The sequence below is a fragment of the Planococcus citri genome, chromosome 2 (assembly GCF_950023065.1).
Source record: "Planococcus citri chromosome 2, ihPlaCitr1.1, whole genome shotgun sequence".
In the NCBI taxonomy this organism is placed as follows: domain Eukaryota; kingdom Metazoa; phylum Arthropoda; class Insecta; order Hemiptera; family Pseudococcidae; genus Planococcus; species Planococcus citri.
The window spans coordinates 904,047-917,319 of record NC_088678.1 but is presented as its reverse complement, the minus strand read 5'-3'; the positions used below and the strand labels follow the sequence as shown (position 1 = coordinate 917,319).

The window sequence follows — 13,273 nt, the reverse complement described above, 5'->3', positions numbered from 1 at the left end:
TATCAATAAACAATTCGAGAAGACGTTAAAAATTAAATAATTAGTTGGAAGACTTCATCATAAAAATTATCAGAGCTTGAAAGCTTTATATTTTCGCTGAGAACTGACGTATTTTATATTGTATTGTTCCTCTACACATTCACCACACCACGAACTTTAAATTACCAAGGTGTTCAAAATAGCGTCCATGATGCAAATTAAATAAATAAATAAATAGATGCAAATTGGTGGGGAGTAATTACGATAGATATGATAGTGGTAGTGGTGTATAGTTTATTATTATTTTTGAATAAGTATTATCTTTTCTTTTCTTTTCCCAGTAATTATCTACAAATTATTCTATATTCTAATATTTCAAGTTATGCAGTTTCGTGCATCATTAAACTATGATTAAAAATACAAAGTATCTGCTGGAATTCGTTGCAGTTGAAAAGTGTTATGGAGTCTCTTGGTGACGTCGCGTTATAAAAACATTCAAAAGTATGTTGATACTTTCATGGCCTCGATATTGAATATTGGGCATCTGTAAACCTTATATTGCAATTCATTTCCTCGTATTTAAAGATTGGAACTTTCATCCAAGCATCGATTCATTCTTGTTGGCGTTCATCTTTGCAGCTATGGATCAAATCAAATCTCAAGTAGGTAACATTCTATTTTTGAAAAACCTTTCTGCGTATTATTTTAATTATCGCGATATAAATTCTTATTTAGATCATCACCGTTGTTAACACGGTTGATAAATTGAACATGCAAGAACGCTTAGAAGCAGTCAGCTACTTACAGAAGATTACCGAAGCATACAAAAGCAAATCTCTATGTTCAGGTAGATACTCGTATTATTTGAAACTCAAATTTTAAATTCGTACAGTTATTCGAGTGTTGTTTTTCTTTTCATACATCAATTCAGATTCACCTGTAAACGCTGAATCTAAAAATCTCATAAAGAACTACAAACACAAATGTCGTAATCATCTGTGCTTCACGAATAATGTAAAACATTTGAAGAAAATCGTGTGTTTCAAATGCGACAAACGTTTGGAAAGCGAGTTCCAATTATTCGATCATTCTCAGACGCATTTAGATTATCCATTATCGTGTTTACTATGTCGGTGTATATTTCGTAACGTCGAAGATTACAATAGTCATAAAGCGACAGATTGTAACCAAAACAGAGGTCGATATGTGTGCAGAGTTTGTCATCATTCGTTCCCAACGAAGAAGACTTTTCAGTCGCATTCTCTAGATAACCACGGAATGAAATTGTACGATAATTGGTACGGATGTAAATTATGCCAAGAGATGTTCGAGCAGAAAAAGTTACTGTATCATCATTATAAAGAGGCACATTCCGAGATGAAATGCCAGTTTGAGAAGAATGGCGTCAAGGTTGCTAATTCGAAAATAGATTCTCAAGTAAAGTGAAAATTTATTGTTTAATTTCAAAATCAAAACAATGTGTTCGAATAACTTACTGATCAAATGTATTTTTTTTCAGCCTAAAGAGAAATTAGTGGTAAATGGGAACGAAACGTCGAACGATGAAGATACAGAAGACATGGAGAAGTTTCAGTGTGTTCATTGCGATAGGACTTTCAGAAAGAAGTCGTTTCTTAGCGTTCACATAAAGCGTCATTTATGTAAGCGATTAATTCTCTAGACTGTTTTTTTTTCTCTCTCGAATATATCTCAATAACTGAAACTAACCTTTGTTCAACATTAAGATGCAGGGGATTCGGAATTCGTATGTAAAGTATGCAAGAAAACGTTCACCGTGTATCGTTACTACAAACGTCATCTTCAAAGCGTGTCGCACCAGAACAAAAATGGCGAAGATAATCCTATCTTCAAATGTGATATTTGCAAGAAACTGTTCTCCAGTCGTGACTCGTTATCGCGACACCAACTCAGGACACATTTCACCGGCGATAAAAGACTGAAATGCCCGTTATGTGATTTTAAAACAGCTTTGGCTACTAGTTTAAGCAGACATGTCAACTTACACACCGAGAATAGGAAATTCATTTGCGATCAGTGCGGTTCGTGTTTTCATACGTTGTCTGCCTTGAAAGATCATACGGTTTATGTGCACTCGAATGAACGTAACTACAGTTGTGAAATATGCGGCCAAAGGTTCAAGTTGAAAAGTGGATTAAATCGACATTTCAAGACGCATTCTAACGAGAAAGAATTCAAATGCTTTTGTGGACAAGTTTACAAGTTTCGTACGAATTTAAGGAGACATTTGTTGACCGCTCACAAAATAGTTAGTATCATTTTTTCTTTCAAGTTGATATATTCTGTTTGTATTGCAAATTGAAATGAATCTAATTCTCCTTCGTTTCCCTTATGTAGACTGGAAAAAAGAACAACGTAACTCGCGTTACAACCGAAGAAGAAGGCTACGCTTTGAACTCGCCGAAAGTAGTCAAACAACAGAAAAACAAACAAACGAAAGACATCGTCGACACGACAAATCAACTGGACGAATTTGACATTACCTCGTTGAGCGGTTTAACCGACGTAGACTTATTATGCGCCGATGAGGTGCTCTGCGACACGTATAACTTTTCGAAATCATCCAATGGAAGTGTAGAATCCCAGGAAAGTTTGAATTCCATCCTGGCACCAGCTCAAGTTGTCGATCACGTCTTACAACAAGCCACCGAGCAAAAATCATCCATCATGGATCCGAAACACTACGACATGTTGGCCCAAACGTCGGCCGCTAATTACGTCGATAATAATTTGCCACCGATGAATTTCCGTTCATTCTCCTGTCGCCAGTACTTGCCACAGAATTTCGGCGATGTTCTGAATGCCGAATATGCTTCTCAAATGGCTTCTACGAGTAGTAAATTCGATAACCAGTATCTCAGCGCTTCGTTCGAAGATACTAGTGGCATGATGGAAAACGCATGTAATCGTCAATACGCTTCTAATTATTTATCGGTGCCTGAAATACCAGTCGACGATGAGAATACATTTTCGTACAGTAAATGGTTAAATGAAATTTAAACGTGTTGGTAAATAATACCTATTCTGCAGTATTAAGCGCTTTATCTACTCAATATGATTAACGGAATTACACCGAGTGAAGATTATTCTTTGGATGAAAATCGTATCTGTTAATAGATCATTTTACCTGGATTTTCGATGACGATACGGCTGGCCGATTCGTGAATTTTTTTCACACGATGAGAAGAAGAGAATGCATAAATTGACGTCGTTTCAACTGCGCCTTCAAATTTTGCGATGTGTTTAAAATGACGATAGTTCGATGAAATGACATTATTTTATTTCACATCTTCGACATGTGTTTTAACAGTTGTTTGAACAAATGGTACAGCTTTGACTATAATTAAGTACCCCTTCAAAATCGTTCGACAGTAGTGGGAGGGGAAAGAGGAGTTTGCTCTTGTGTATACGATTTTTCTCTTACGAATTACGAGACTTCTCTTGACTATTGCATTTTTTAGAGATTCTGATCGCGATTATTGTTGATCATGTTAATCGAGGTGGTTTTAATAATGATGCTACAAAAATAAAAGGAAATATGTACTTGAAACGAAACTATGTTTTACCACTGAATTAATTCCGTTTCATTTTTTCGTGTATGATTTTGTGTTACTATTTTAAATATTATGTACTTGTGATATTATTGCGTATTTTTTGAGTAAAGTAAATTTCGTTTACGTTGATTTTCCCGCTTGATTTTTCGGTATAATTTTACTGTAAGATTAAATTCTATACGTATTCGGGCATGCCTGTGTACCCTGAAAGAAAGGTTTTGATCGATTGAGATATTGTGTTCTTAAGGGGAGGATTTTATTTTGCTATTTCACTCGAGATTTTTCAGATGTTGACTTTTGTCGATTTTTATGCTGTTTTTTGTTTGGTACTACCGAATCATTATTTTTGATCGTGTAAGCGATTTTCTATTCCCGGGGAGGACATTCACGATTTTCAGGTGTTTTACATTCGTCCTAGAACTACATAGGTAATTGATTTGAAACTTGGTACGAAAGTGAAGGTAAGCACTTGAAGAGAATGATCCTGGATTTTTTTTTAAAAATCACCTCAACGACGACTTTGGAAATCAACTTGAAGAACTTGAGAATCTGAAAATAAGTATCTTTCAATTTTTTATGAATCATTATCAACCATGCAGCAGGGCCAATTGAACAAATTCTCAACGATAATCGCTCAATCCGAATTGTTCAAATACTCTGAATCAGATCACTGCGACCATACGATAACTTTCAATTCTTTAAAATCTGCTCGTGATCATTGATCTCAACAAATCGGAATGATAGCGATGAACTGATGATACCATAGCTTAAAAATATTCAAGCTACTCTTGGAACTGATTTTAAAAAAATATTAATTTATTGATTTTGATGGTAATAAACCAAACGAAAGAAAAAAGTGAACCAATAAAATACATCAACTACTTTATATTGTTCTTGACGATTTTTCAAATCAACATTCATTTTTTAAATTACGGATCTACAGTTAACTATACAATTAAAATAACTCCAGTGACATGTCTTAAACATTAAGTAACGAAACATCTTGATTTACTTATTGTTTTCTAATAGATCCTTAGCTTCGTTAATTTTCGCCGCAATATATGGAGAACCACCACGATCAGGATGATTCAAAGACATAATCCTCTTATGAGCTTCCTGCAAAACAATACATAAAAATACACGCACATTCGTCAATTTCTCAAAGAAGTGGAGAGCGAATGAAACTGCCGCGAAAATGAAAACCTGAATACAAACCTTGACTTTGAGTTTGGAAGTAGTTGGTGAAACACCTAATATCAAACTAGCTTCTCGTTTGGTCATCGTTGATTCAAATCCGCCTTTATAATACTTGCTGTTCGCAAAATTCTAAAATCACCAAAAATGCATATAGTTAATACCTACTTTTAAAAAACTGAAAGTGAAATACAACCTTATTGTTAAACTTACAGATGATTCGAAGCTGGAGAGCGCCTTTAACGATTCTTTCATGGTTTTTGAGAATTGCGGAGAAGCGCGTATGATACATCTGCCGACATAGCCTGCAGCGGCTAATCCAAGACCAGCTAATATCAAATTGGTACCCTGAAAATGAAAATTTTTTACATTTCAGAAGAAATCAAAATCATTACTGTAGTCACATACAGATTTTTGTCGAAGGCTACTTACCATTGTTTTCAAATCATAGTATCATAAAACACAAATTCCAATCTAATTCATATTACGTATATTACTTTTCAAAATAGTAAAATTTCGTCAGAATTACTCGCGATTTAGAATTTTTCGTTTCCAAAAAAGAAAGCTTATAGCGAAATTTCGTAATACTTTGTCTTCTTATCTTTCTTATCAGTGACTTTCGTGCCTCCTCTCCCCCCGTCGATCACTCATTACCATCCCCTCTCCTTACCGTTTATGAAGTTTTTGCTTTTCTCCATCCTCCATCCCGAATGTCAAAAAATATTTTTCGTTATTTTTCTCCCGCGGATTTTTCGTTGTTATTTATTTTTTCCCTTACATCGGTATCGGAAAATTTTGCCTCTGATCGTAGTGCTCGTTTTCTGTTAGGCCATCGGAAAGTACGTCGTTTCCCCTATTTTCTTGTAAATAATTCGTGGAAAACTTATAAATTGAAGAAACAGTTTGAGAATAGTGTGTATTTTGAGTGTAATCGTTATTCATAACTTCATTGTGCTCCGATCATGTCAAAAGTAGCTTACGACAGTGACCGAGGTAATCAATCATGAATACATTAATTTCTGCGGGTCTCGATTCAATTTTATTGCATATTAATATCATACATCGTCTTCTTGTTCAGAAAAAATTCAAGATTTTCTACAAACATTCAAAGGAAAAGATAAAGATGGCCCTGTGTTTGTATACGCTTCTCAAATTACAAATGTTGCTCATCGTGAACAGGTAATTATTGTTTTTGACATTCTACCTCTGTCATAAAAAATACGATTTCACAATTCTGTACTCGTGTTGTTATAGGTTGAATTGGTGATTAATGTAGATGACTTGGAGGAATTTGATCCTGAGTTAGCGGAAAAAGTTTTAGAAAACACGAGACGATACGCGAATCTATTCGCTGACGTAGTTCAATCGGTTCTTCCCAACTACAAACAAAGAGAGGTGCGTTTGAAGAGTGGTTGAAAAGTCTAGAATTTCGTTAGAATTTCTCTTACGATAAACTGATTTACAGGTGGCAGCGAAAGATGCTTTAGATATTTATATTGAACATCGGTTGATGATGGAACAAAGACAGCATCAGAATGGCGAGCAACGGGATTCCCACAATCGTTATCCTCCGGAGTTGATACGTAGATAGTGCGTAGTGTGATTATTCAGTAACGTATTTTTCTACGATAAATAATCTTAATGTTAATTTGATATTTCATTTTCGCAGCGAGGTGTATTTCAAGGATTCAGGAAGTCGTAAGATTATCCCCATTAGAGATGTGAAAGCCGAACATATTGGTCGATTGGTAACAATTAGAGGAGTTGTTATGCGATGTACCGAAGTAAAACCGATGATGGTGGTTGCTACGTATTGTTGTGATATGTGCGGCGCCGAAACATATCAACCGGTAAGGAAATTCATTAGTTCGTTCATGCGTTGAAAATTTCGCTGAAATGATCCTACGGTATTTAAATGAACATTTAGGTAAATTCGATGTCTTTCAAACCGGTCACGATGTGTCCGAGTCAAGACTGCCAGCTGAATAAATCCGGTGGGAGATTACATTTGCAAACTAGAGGATCGAAATTTATGAAGTTTCAAGAGCTGAAAGTGCAAGAATTGGTATGCAGCATCGATATCGTATCTATCGGTATCATTTCGTTTTAGTGAAATACTTAACTGCGATTCATTTCAGAGCGATCAAGTTCCCGTAGGAAATATACCTCGTTCTCTAACAGTATACTGTAGAGGAGAGAAAACTAGGCAAGCGTTACCAGGAGATCACGTTTCTATCACTGGTATATTTTTGCCTCTTTTGAAATCTGGTTTTCGTCAAATTGCGCAAGGATTATTATCGGAAACTTACTTGGAAGCTCACGTAAGCTGATATTTGATGGGAAATTATTTATGTTGAAATTCAATTTTTAAATTTGTTTTTCATTTTGCAGGATGTTCAATGTTTGAACAAATCAAACGAAGGCGGTTTGGACGACGAATTAACCCCAGAAGAAATTGAAGAACTCTCCAGTGGAGACTTTTATTCGAAATTGGCTGCTAGTTTGGCTCCTGAAATATACGGTCACGATGACATAAAGAAAGCTTTACTTTTATTACTCGTAGGAGGTGTGGATAAGAATCCCGAAGGAATGAAAATTCGAGGTGAGCTGTTCGCCTTTTTTAATTCCATTCTAAAGTTAGTCGCAGTTTCATCTTCGTTTTATAATTTTTTCAGGTAATATTAATATTTGTCTGATGGGTGATCCTGGTGTTGCGAAATCTCAACTTTTATCCTACATCGAAAGATTGGCAAAAAGAAGTCAATACACGACTGGTCGTGGATCTTCCGGCGTTGGATTAACTGCAGCCGTAATGCGAGACCCTTTGACTGGTGAAATGATATTAGAAGGCGGAGCCCTAGTATTAGCTGATCAAGGTATTTGCTGTATCGACGAATTTGATAAAATGTCCGATTACGACCGAACAGCTATTCACGAGGTTATGGAACAGCAAACGATATCGATCGCCAAAGCGGGTATCATGACAAGACTGAACGCTCGTGTTAGTATTTTAGCCGCTGCGAATCCCGCTTTTGGTCGTTACGATCCTAAAAGAACGATCGAACAGAACATTCAACTGCCAGCTGCGTTACTTTCTCGTTTCGACTTACTCTGGTTGATCCAGGACAGACCCGATAAAGATAACGATTTAAGGTAAATATATTTTTCCCGTCTACGTAGTTAATGCGAATTAGCTTTTTGCCAAATAACTTTATTTATTGAACGAACGTGTTCGCAGATTGGCTCAGCATATTACATACGTGCATCAACATTGTAAACAACCGCCAATGGACATAGTGCCGGTATCCATGAGCGTTATGCGACGTTATATAAATTTGTGTCAGAAAATAGTACCCGTTATTCCGAGACCGTTGACCGAATACATCGTCGATTGCTATGTGGAAATGAGGAGGGAAGCTCGAAACACTAATGATACTACTTTCACTTCGGCGAGAAACCTTTTGGCCATTTTACGTTTATCAACAGCTTTAACTAAATTAAGATTGGCCGAAGTAGTAACGAAAGATGACGTCGCCGAATCTATGAGACTTCTAGAGATGTCCAAATATTCCCTCAAGCATTCCCAACAAAGAAACGAAAAGTAAGCTTAGAGTGATATTTTTAGTCTTCATTTTACGCTTTCAAAACTTTCTTAATTGCAACTAACTTTTTAAAAAATATTTTCAGCGTTCTACGCCCTATCGATCGAATTTATCAACTGATCCAAGATTTCCGTGGTCAAAGAACTGTAATTCAGTTGAAAGATATTAAGGAGCATTGTTTCAGTAAAGGTTTTCAAGAAGGCGATATCAACGAATGCATCGAAAATTACGAAGCACTGGACGTATGGAAAGTCACCCATAATGCTTTACATATTTCATAAAAATTTTATTTATTTTTTTTAACAATTTATTTAATCGAACAAGTGTTCATTTTTTAATATAACTATTTAATTTGTACGTTGTTGCTCATTTTGTGGATGTGTACCTTCTGCTTTAAAGCTCCTTTTTGGTTTTAGTCTCAAAATGACATCGAATTCGAGCTTGGAAAGTTGTAGTTGAAAAACATGCTCGATACCCCAGAAGTCCCATGATCATTCAAGTTTAGCTCGGTTTGAAATTCAATCCCCTTTCCCCCTGGCGCCTTCCGTAATCACTTAGTAGAGTATTGCCTGCTGTAAAAAATTTTGGTAATTTTCAGTTAGCCACCATAGTTTGGCGATTCGCAGTAGCCTCGCATATTTCTTAGAGTATTTAACCTGCTTGAAACTTTTCCGTGCAAATTTCATTATGTTGCGCGAATGTTATGAAATGTTGAAAAATGCTTTCAAATCTGATTGAAAAATATAAGATGTATTTTACGAATCTTTCAGTTGAATTATGAAACTGTTTATTACAACAAAAATCTTAAAAGTAAAAATATGAAAATATATATTAACCTGGAAATTATGCAGATAAAGCAATTACATAAAACAAAAATCGTAATTTTGTTAGCTACCTACTAGATATGTAAAAACCAAGAAAACTAAAAAAAAATGAATAAAAAGGAAGTAATGAAGTAAAACTGAATACAAATCGTCTACGTTATTTTTTTTTTCATGCAATGATAAACATCTTACAATCTTATCCGAGAGCGATTAATCAGCAATCACTCGTTACTGTAAAGTGTAAATAAATGTTCACTTTTCAAACAACCAGGTAGTTCAATATTAATCGTAATGCGATAGGCAAGGTGCTTCAAAATAGTATAAGCGTACGACTTAAAGCTATAGAAACAGAAAAAAAAGAGATCATGAAGTATCAGTAAAATGTACTTAGTATTTTTTGATTACGCTGAAAACTTTCAGTAATAGTTGAATATAACGACGCTTTGATTCAAATGGTAACTAACCGTCTGGTATAGATAGATACTGGCAACTTATTAACATTACGCAAAATTTGATAGAAGAATCCAGCTACCAACTACGTAATGGGGAGTTCAGCGACAGGAAAATCGTATGACTAGAAAAATTTATGATACAAACACTATTTGCAAGACGCAACAAAAAATAATGAAGGCGAAACACTCGAAATCAAAGTGAAAAAAATATGTAGATACATTTAGTTACATAAACAGGAAATGAAAGCGAAACCGACATGAAATCGAGAGTTTTTCATGTTCTCAGATCAAGAGCGAAATTGTTCAACATGAGAGTTGAATTTAGAGAAGATATAAGTACACCGAAGCTTGGATGACTTTTTTCACCAAAAAATAGCACCAAATAATGGTCCACCAAAATAAGTTTTTTCGGCTAGACAACGACGACGATGACGACTACGAACGAAGAATTGTCACTGCAATAACCAGTGAACACTTCGCAAAATAGTTTCATCAGTGTGCGTTTTGAGATGTACTTGTAGTTTACAGTTGGTAATGTAACCTTTGTTACAATAAACGCAAATGTAAGGTTTTTCTCCGGTATGAGTACGAGTGTGCACTTTTAATTTATCGTTGGTGATGAAACCTTTACTACAAACGGCACAAACGAAAGGCTTTTCACCGGTGTGAGTTCTGGTGTGTAATTGTAATTTATATCTGGTGATGAAGCTTTTTTCGCAAGTCTCGCAGCTGAAACGTTTATCGCCATTATGGATTCGTACGTGCATAAGTAGTTTATCGCTGGAGATGAACGATTTGTTGCAATGTTCGCACATATAGGGCCGTTCGCCGGTATGAGATCTGATGTGCACTTGTAATTTATCGTTCGATATGAAACATCTTTCGCAAAGATAACACGGAAAAGGACGTTCGCCGGTATGAATGCGTAAATGTACTTGTAGCTTGTAGCGAGTGACGAAAGATTTTTCGCAAAATTCGCAACCGAAGGGTTTTTCGCCGGTATGACTGCGAATATGTAATTGTAGTTTGTAGCGGCTGACAAAACGTTTCTCGCACGTATCGCAATGGAAGGGCTTTAAACCGAAATGAGTTTGATTTATGTGCGACTGTAAGAGCTCTTTAGATGTAAACCGTTTGTTGCAGTGGTCGCATTCGAAAGGTTTTTCGCCGCTGTGCGTTCTGAGATGCGTTTGCAGCTTGTGATTCGATATGAAACTACGGCCGCAGGTTTCGCAAGCGAAAGGTCTTTCGCCGGTATGCATGCGAACGTGTATTTGTAACTTGGAACGAGAAATGAAACGTTTTTCGCACAGCTCGCAACCGAACGCCTTTTCTCCGGTGTGAGTGACCGTATGCAATCGCAACTGCTCCTTGGTGCAGAATTTCTTTTCGCATTGCACGCAGGCGAACAGTTTCAATCCTTTGTGAACGCGCAAATGCGTTTGCAGTTTATCTTTGGAAATGAAACATTTGCGGCACGTCGTACAAGCGAACGGTTTCTCGCCGGTGTGTATTCGTACGTGTAATTTTTGTTTCCAGCGTGTTATGAAACGTTTGGGACAATATTCGCAGCCGAACGGTCGTTCGCCGGTGTGAATTTTCGTATGAATATCTAGTTTCGACTGCGACGTGAAACGTTTCTCGCAAGTCGAACAAACGAAACGTTTCTCTTGCGAGTGTTTTTGTTCGTGCGTTTCCAGTTTCTTCTTCGATTTGAAAATTCTCTTGCATTGAGAACAGCTGTAATTATTCGGCGTATCGTGGGATAACATGTGCATTTTCAGACTATTCTTCGTATCGTATTTTTTGCTACAAAATTCGCAAGGAAAATACTTTTCTTCTATGTGAACTAACGAGATGTGCACTTGTAGAGCGTTATTATCGCAGAACGTTTCGCTACAGCAATTACAACCGTACAGTTTATCCTTCAGATGCGTAATCGCGTGTTTTTCCAGTAAACGACTACTGGCGAAATCTTTATCGCAATTTTCACAATTGAACGCTTTCTGTTTGGCGTGTACTGTGTTGATATGGCTTTGCAACATATCACGATTAGCGAAACTTTCCGTACAAAGTTTACATTTCGCCAGACGAATACGTTCTTTGACGTGTTTATCTTTCTTAACGTTGATTTTCGGCGATGATTTTTCTTTTGTTGCAACGTTAGTTTCACATTTCGGTTCACTATCGATAGAATCTGTACGCTTTAAGGTTGAAGAAGAAATTCCGTTTGCTACTTCGACCGCAGCTCCTTCGAGGTCGTTTCTATTTCGTAGTTTAGCAGCTTGGTTTTTTGAAGAATCGTCGATAGGAATTTCTTTTTTACACGCTGTATCAGAATCTTCTTTCGTATTAGTCTCGGCAGCGAGGTGTTTGTCACGAGATTGAGAATACATTTGGTCACAGTCCCGCAGTTGTATACGCGTAGATGATTCTCGCTTCTTGTAAGACAGATTTTTGCTGGCTTCGCCAACGGCAACATGAGGTACGAAAGTATTACACACAGGTATGACCTGGACATAAACAGATTCACGCCGTATAAACTACAAGTTCAATTTATACTCGTACCGAGACCACTATAACAATAAATAACATACTAGGCTCGAGTTTTGCGCATCTTCGCAATTCAGTTTGAGATCCGAATTTTCCTCTTTGATGCACGTTTCCAAAATGCCTTCCATCGGTTCGTACGCTTCTTCGTTATACGCCTTCGAAAACATAACATAGATCGTATAATGGTCAATCAATCGTATTACGTGTGTTGAAATACAACTCACAAAATCCAAGATTAGTAAGGCACGAAACAAACAAACATATACTAACCTCCGGAGATAGTTCAGTTTCTTCTTTCATAGCGAAGCTAATTCTGACGACAGTTTCTGCGAAGATATGTTACTTTCAGTCTCAACGTTCGCCATCAATCATCTTCAATTCAACATTTTATACCTTTCAGGTGTTTCGAGAATACGAGCGTTTCTCTCAGCCTTGATTAGTTTTTTTCTAAAGTGATTCATTTCGAGGCCGAACATTTCAACAAGTGCCGAAAACTTTTAATTATACAATATCAATACTTCTCGGTTAAAAGAATCTCTCAATATATACAAAATTAACGAATTAGTCGACGCAAATTTACATAAAAATCTGAAAAGTAATTTAGGTAATAAAAAATTGATAATTGATTTTATTGATAACAAGCGAAGTCGAGACCAGACCTTGTTTTGTCTCCCGCAGGTGGAAGTGGTGCCTGGTGCAATACAATTTTTCGCATTCGATATTCGTTTTCATCTTTCAAGTTCCTATATACTAAGCTTCAAAGTTCATTCTCCAGACATTACCAAGTTGAAAAGTAGCATAAAAAAGCATAGGTACTTTGAGCATTTTCAACGAAATTTTTCACGCTTTTAAAGAATTTCTCCCATTATTACGCAATATTTCATTAAATTAATCTAATTTCAAATTTTCATTTGAATTTTGATCAGGTCAAAATAATCAAATTTAGGAATTGAGATTTTACTAGACCTAATCAGACCTGTTTGATCAGGTCGGATCAGATCCTTGAATTCTTTCGATCCAATTCTATGTGACCAGATCAGCGTTATGATCCGATTGGACACCTGGTCACTTGATCA

At 36.4% G+C, this 13,273-nt stretch overlaps 4 protein-coding genes across 5 annotated transcripts; 2 read left to right on the top strand and 2 right to left on the bottom strand.

Moving 5' to 3' along the window:
* Positions 1-236: 236 nt before the first annotated feature.
* LOC135833879 (zinc finger protein 93-like) lies at positions 237-3,701 on the top strand. Of its 2 annotated transcripts, XM_065347691.1 has the most exons (7): positions 237-480; positions 565-641; positions 715-826; positions 911-1,416; positions 1,499-1,640; positions 1,725-2,266; positions 2,356-3,701. In XM_065347691.1, exons 2-7 carry the CDS (start codon positions 621-623, stop codon positions 3,016-3,018), a joined length of 1,986 nt encoding a protein of 661 aa, XP_065203763.1. In that variant the 5' UTR covers positions 237-480; positions 565-620; the 3' UTR covers positions 3,019-3,701. The 2 variants fall into 2 exon arrangements, with proteins under 2 accessions (XP_065203763.1, XP_065203762.1); XM_065347690.1 differs by having other exon boundaries at positions 237-641.
* Positions 3,702-4,442: 741 nt separating this feature from the next.
* LOC135833888 (mitochondrial import inner membrane translocase subunit TIM14) lies at positions 4,443-5,369 on the bottom strand. Its single transcript, XM_065347705.1, has 4 exons — positions 5,199-5,369; positions 4,980-5,114; positions 4,788-4,898; positions 4,443-4,688 (listed from the first exon to the last, which is right to left on the bottom strand). The coding sequence occupies exons 1-4, from the start codon at positions 5,199-5,201 to the stop codon at positions 4,581-4,583; spliced, it is 357 nt and encodes a 118-aa protein (XP_065203777.1). The 5' UTR covers positions 5,202-5,369; the 3' UTR covers positions 4,443-4,580.
* Positions 5,370-5,512: 143 nt separating this feature from the next.
* Positions 5,513-8,725, top strand: Mcm7 (minichromosome maintenance 7). The gene is made up of 11 exons (XM_065347686.1): positions 5,513-5,759; positions 5,845-5,945; positions 6,021-6,161; positions 6,232-6,356; positions 6,436-6,616; positions 6,694-6,831; positions 6,905-7,087; positions 7,158-7,368; positions 7,442-7,919; positions 8,005-8,367; positions 8,454-8,725. Exons 1-11 carry the CDS (start codon positions 5,729-5,731, stop codon positions 8,647-8,649), a joined length of 2,148 nt encoding a protein of 715 aa, XP_065203758.1. The 5' UTR covers positions 5,513-5,728; the 3' UTR covers positions 8,650-8,725.
* A 374-nt stretch (positions 8,726-9,099) lies between these two features.
* LOC135833874 (oocyte zinc finger protein XlCOF6-like) lies at positions 9,100-12,820 on the bottom strand. The gene is made up of 3 exons (XM_065347684.1): positions 12,468-12,820; positions 12,242-12,352; positions 9,100-12,157 (listed from the first exon to the last, which is right to left on the bottom strand). Exons 1-3 carry the CDS (start codon positions 12,495-12,497, stop codon positions 10,097-10,099), a joined length of 2,202 nt encoding a protein of 733 aa, XP_065203756.1. The 5' UTR covers positions 12,498-12,820; the 3' UTR covers positions 9,100-10,096.
* Between the last annotated feature and the right edge of the window lie 453 nt (positions 12,821-13,273).

Coding starts and splice junctions, on each gene's coding strand:
- LOC135833879 (XM_065347691.1), top strand. CDS start 621: ATGGATCAAATCAAATCTCAA. Junction 1,417..1,498: donor ATTCGAAAATAGATTCTCAA/GTAAAGTGAAAA, acceptor ATTTTTTTTCAG/CCTAAAGAGAAATTAGTGGT. Junction 1,641..1,724: donor TCACATAAAGCGTCATTTAT/GTAAGCGATTAA, acceptor TTCAACATTAAG/ATGCAGGGGATTCGGAATTC.
- Mcm7 (XM_065347686.1), top strand. CDS start 5,729: ATGTCAAAAGTAGCTTACGACAGTGACCGAG. Junction 7,088..7,157: donor AAACTTACTTGGAAGCTCAC/GTAAGCTGATAT, acceptor TTCATTTTGCAG/GATGTTCAATGTTTGAACAA. Junction 8,368..8,453: donor TCCCAACAAAGAAACGAAAA/GTAAGCTTAGAG, acceptor AAATATTTTCAG/CGTTCTACGCCCTATCGATC.
- LOC135833874 (XM_065347684.1), bottom strand. CDS start 12,497: ATGAAAGAAGAAACTGAACTATCTCCGGAG. Junction 12,353..12,467: donor AAACTGAACTATCTCCGGAG/GTTAGTATATGT, acceptor ATGTTTTCGAAG/GCGTATAACGAAGAAGCGTA. Junction 12,158..12,241: donor ATGCGCAAAACTCGAGCCTA/GTATGTTATTTA, acceptor GTTTATGTCCAG/GTCATACCTGTGTGTAATAC.
- LOC135833888 (XM_065347705.1), bottom strand. Junction 4,899..4,979: donor TCTCCAGCTTCGAATCATCT/GTAAGTTTAACA, acceptor TGGTGATTTTAG/AATTTTGCGAACAGCAAGTA. Junction 4,689..4,787: donor CTTCCAAACTCAAAGTCAAG/GTTTGTATTCAG, acceptor ATTGTTTTGCAG/GAAGCTCATAAGAGGATTAT.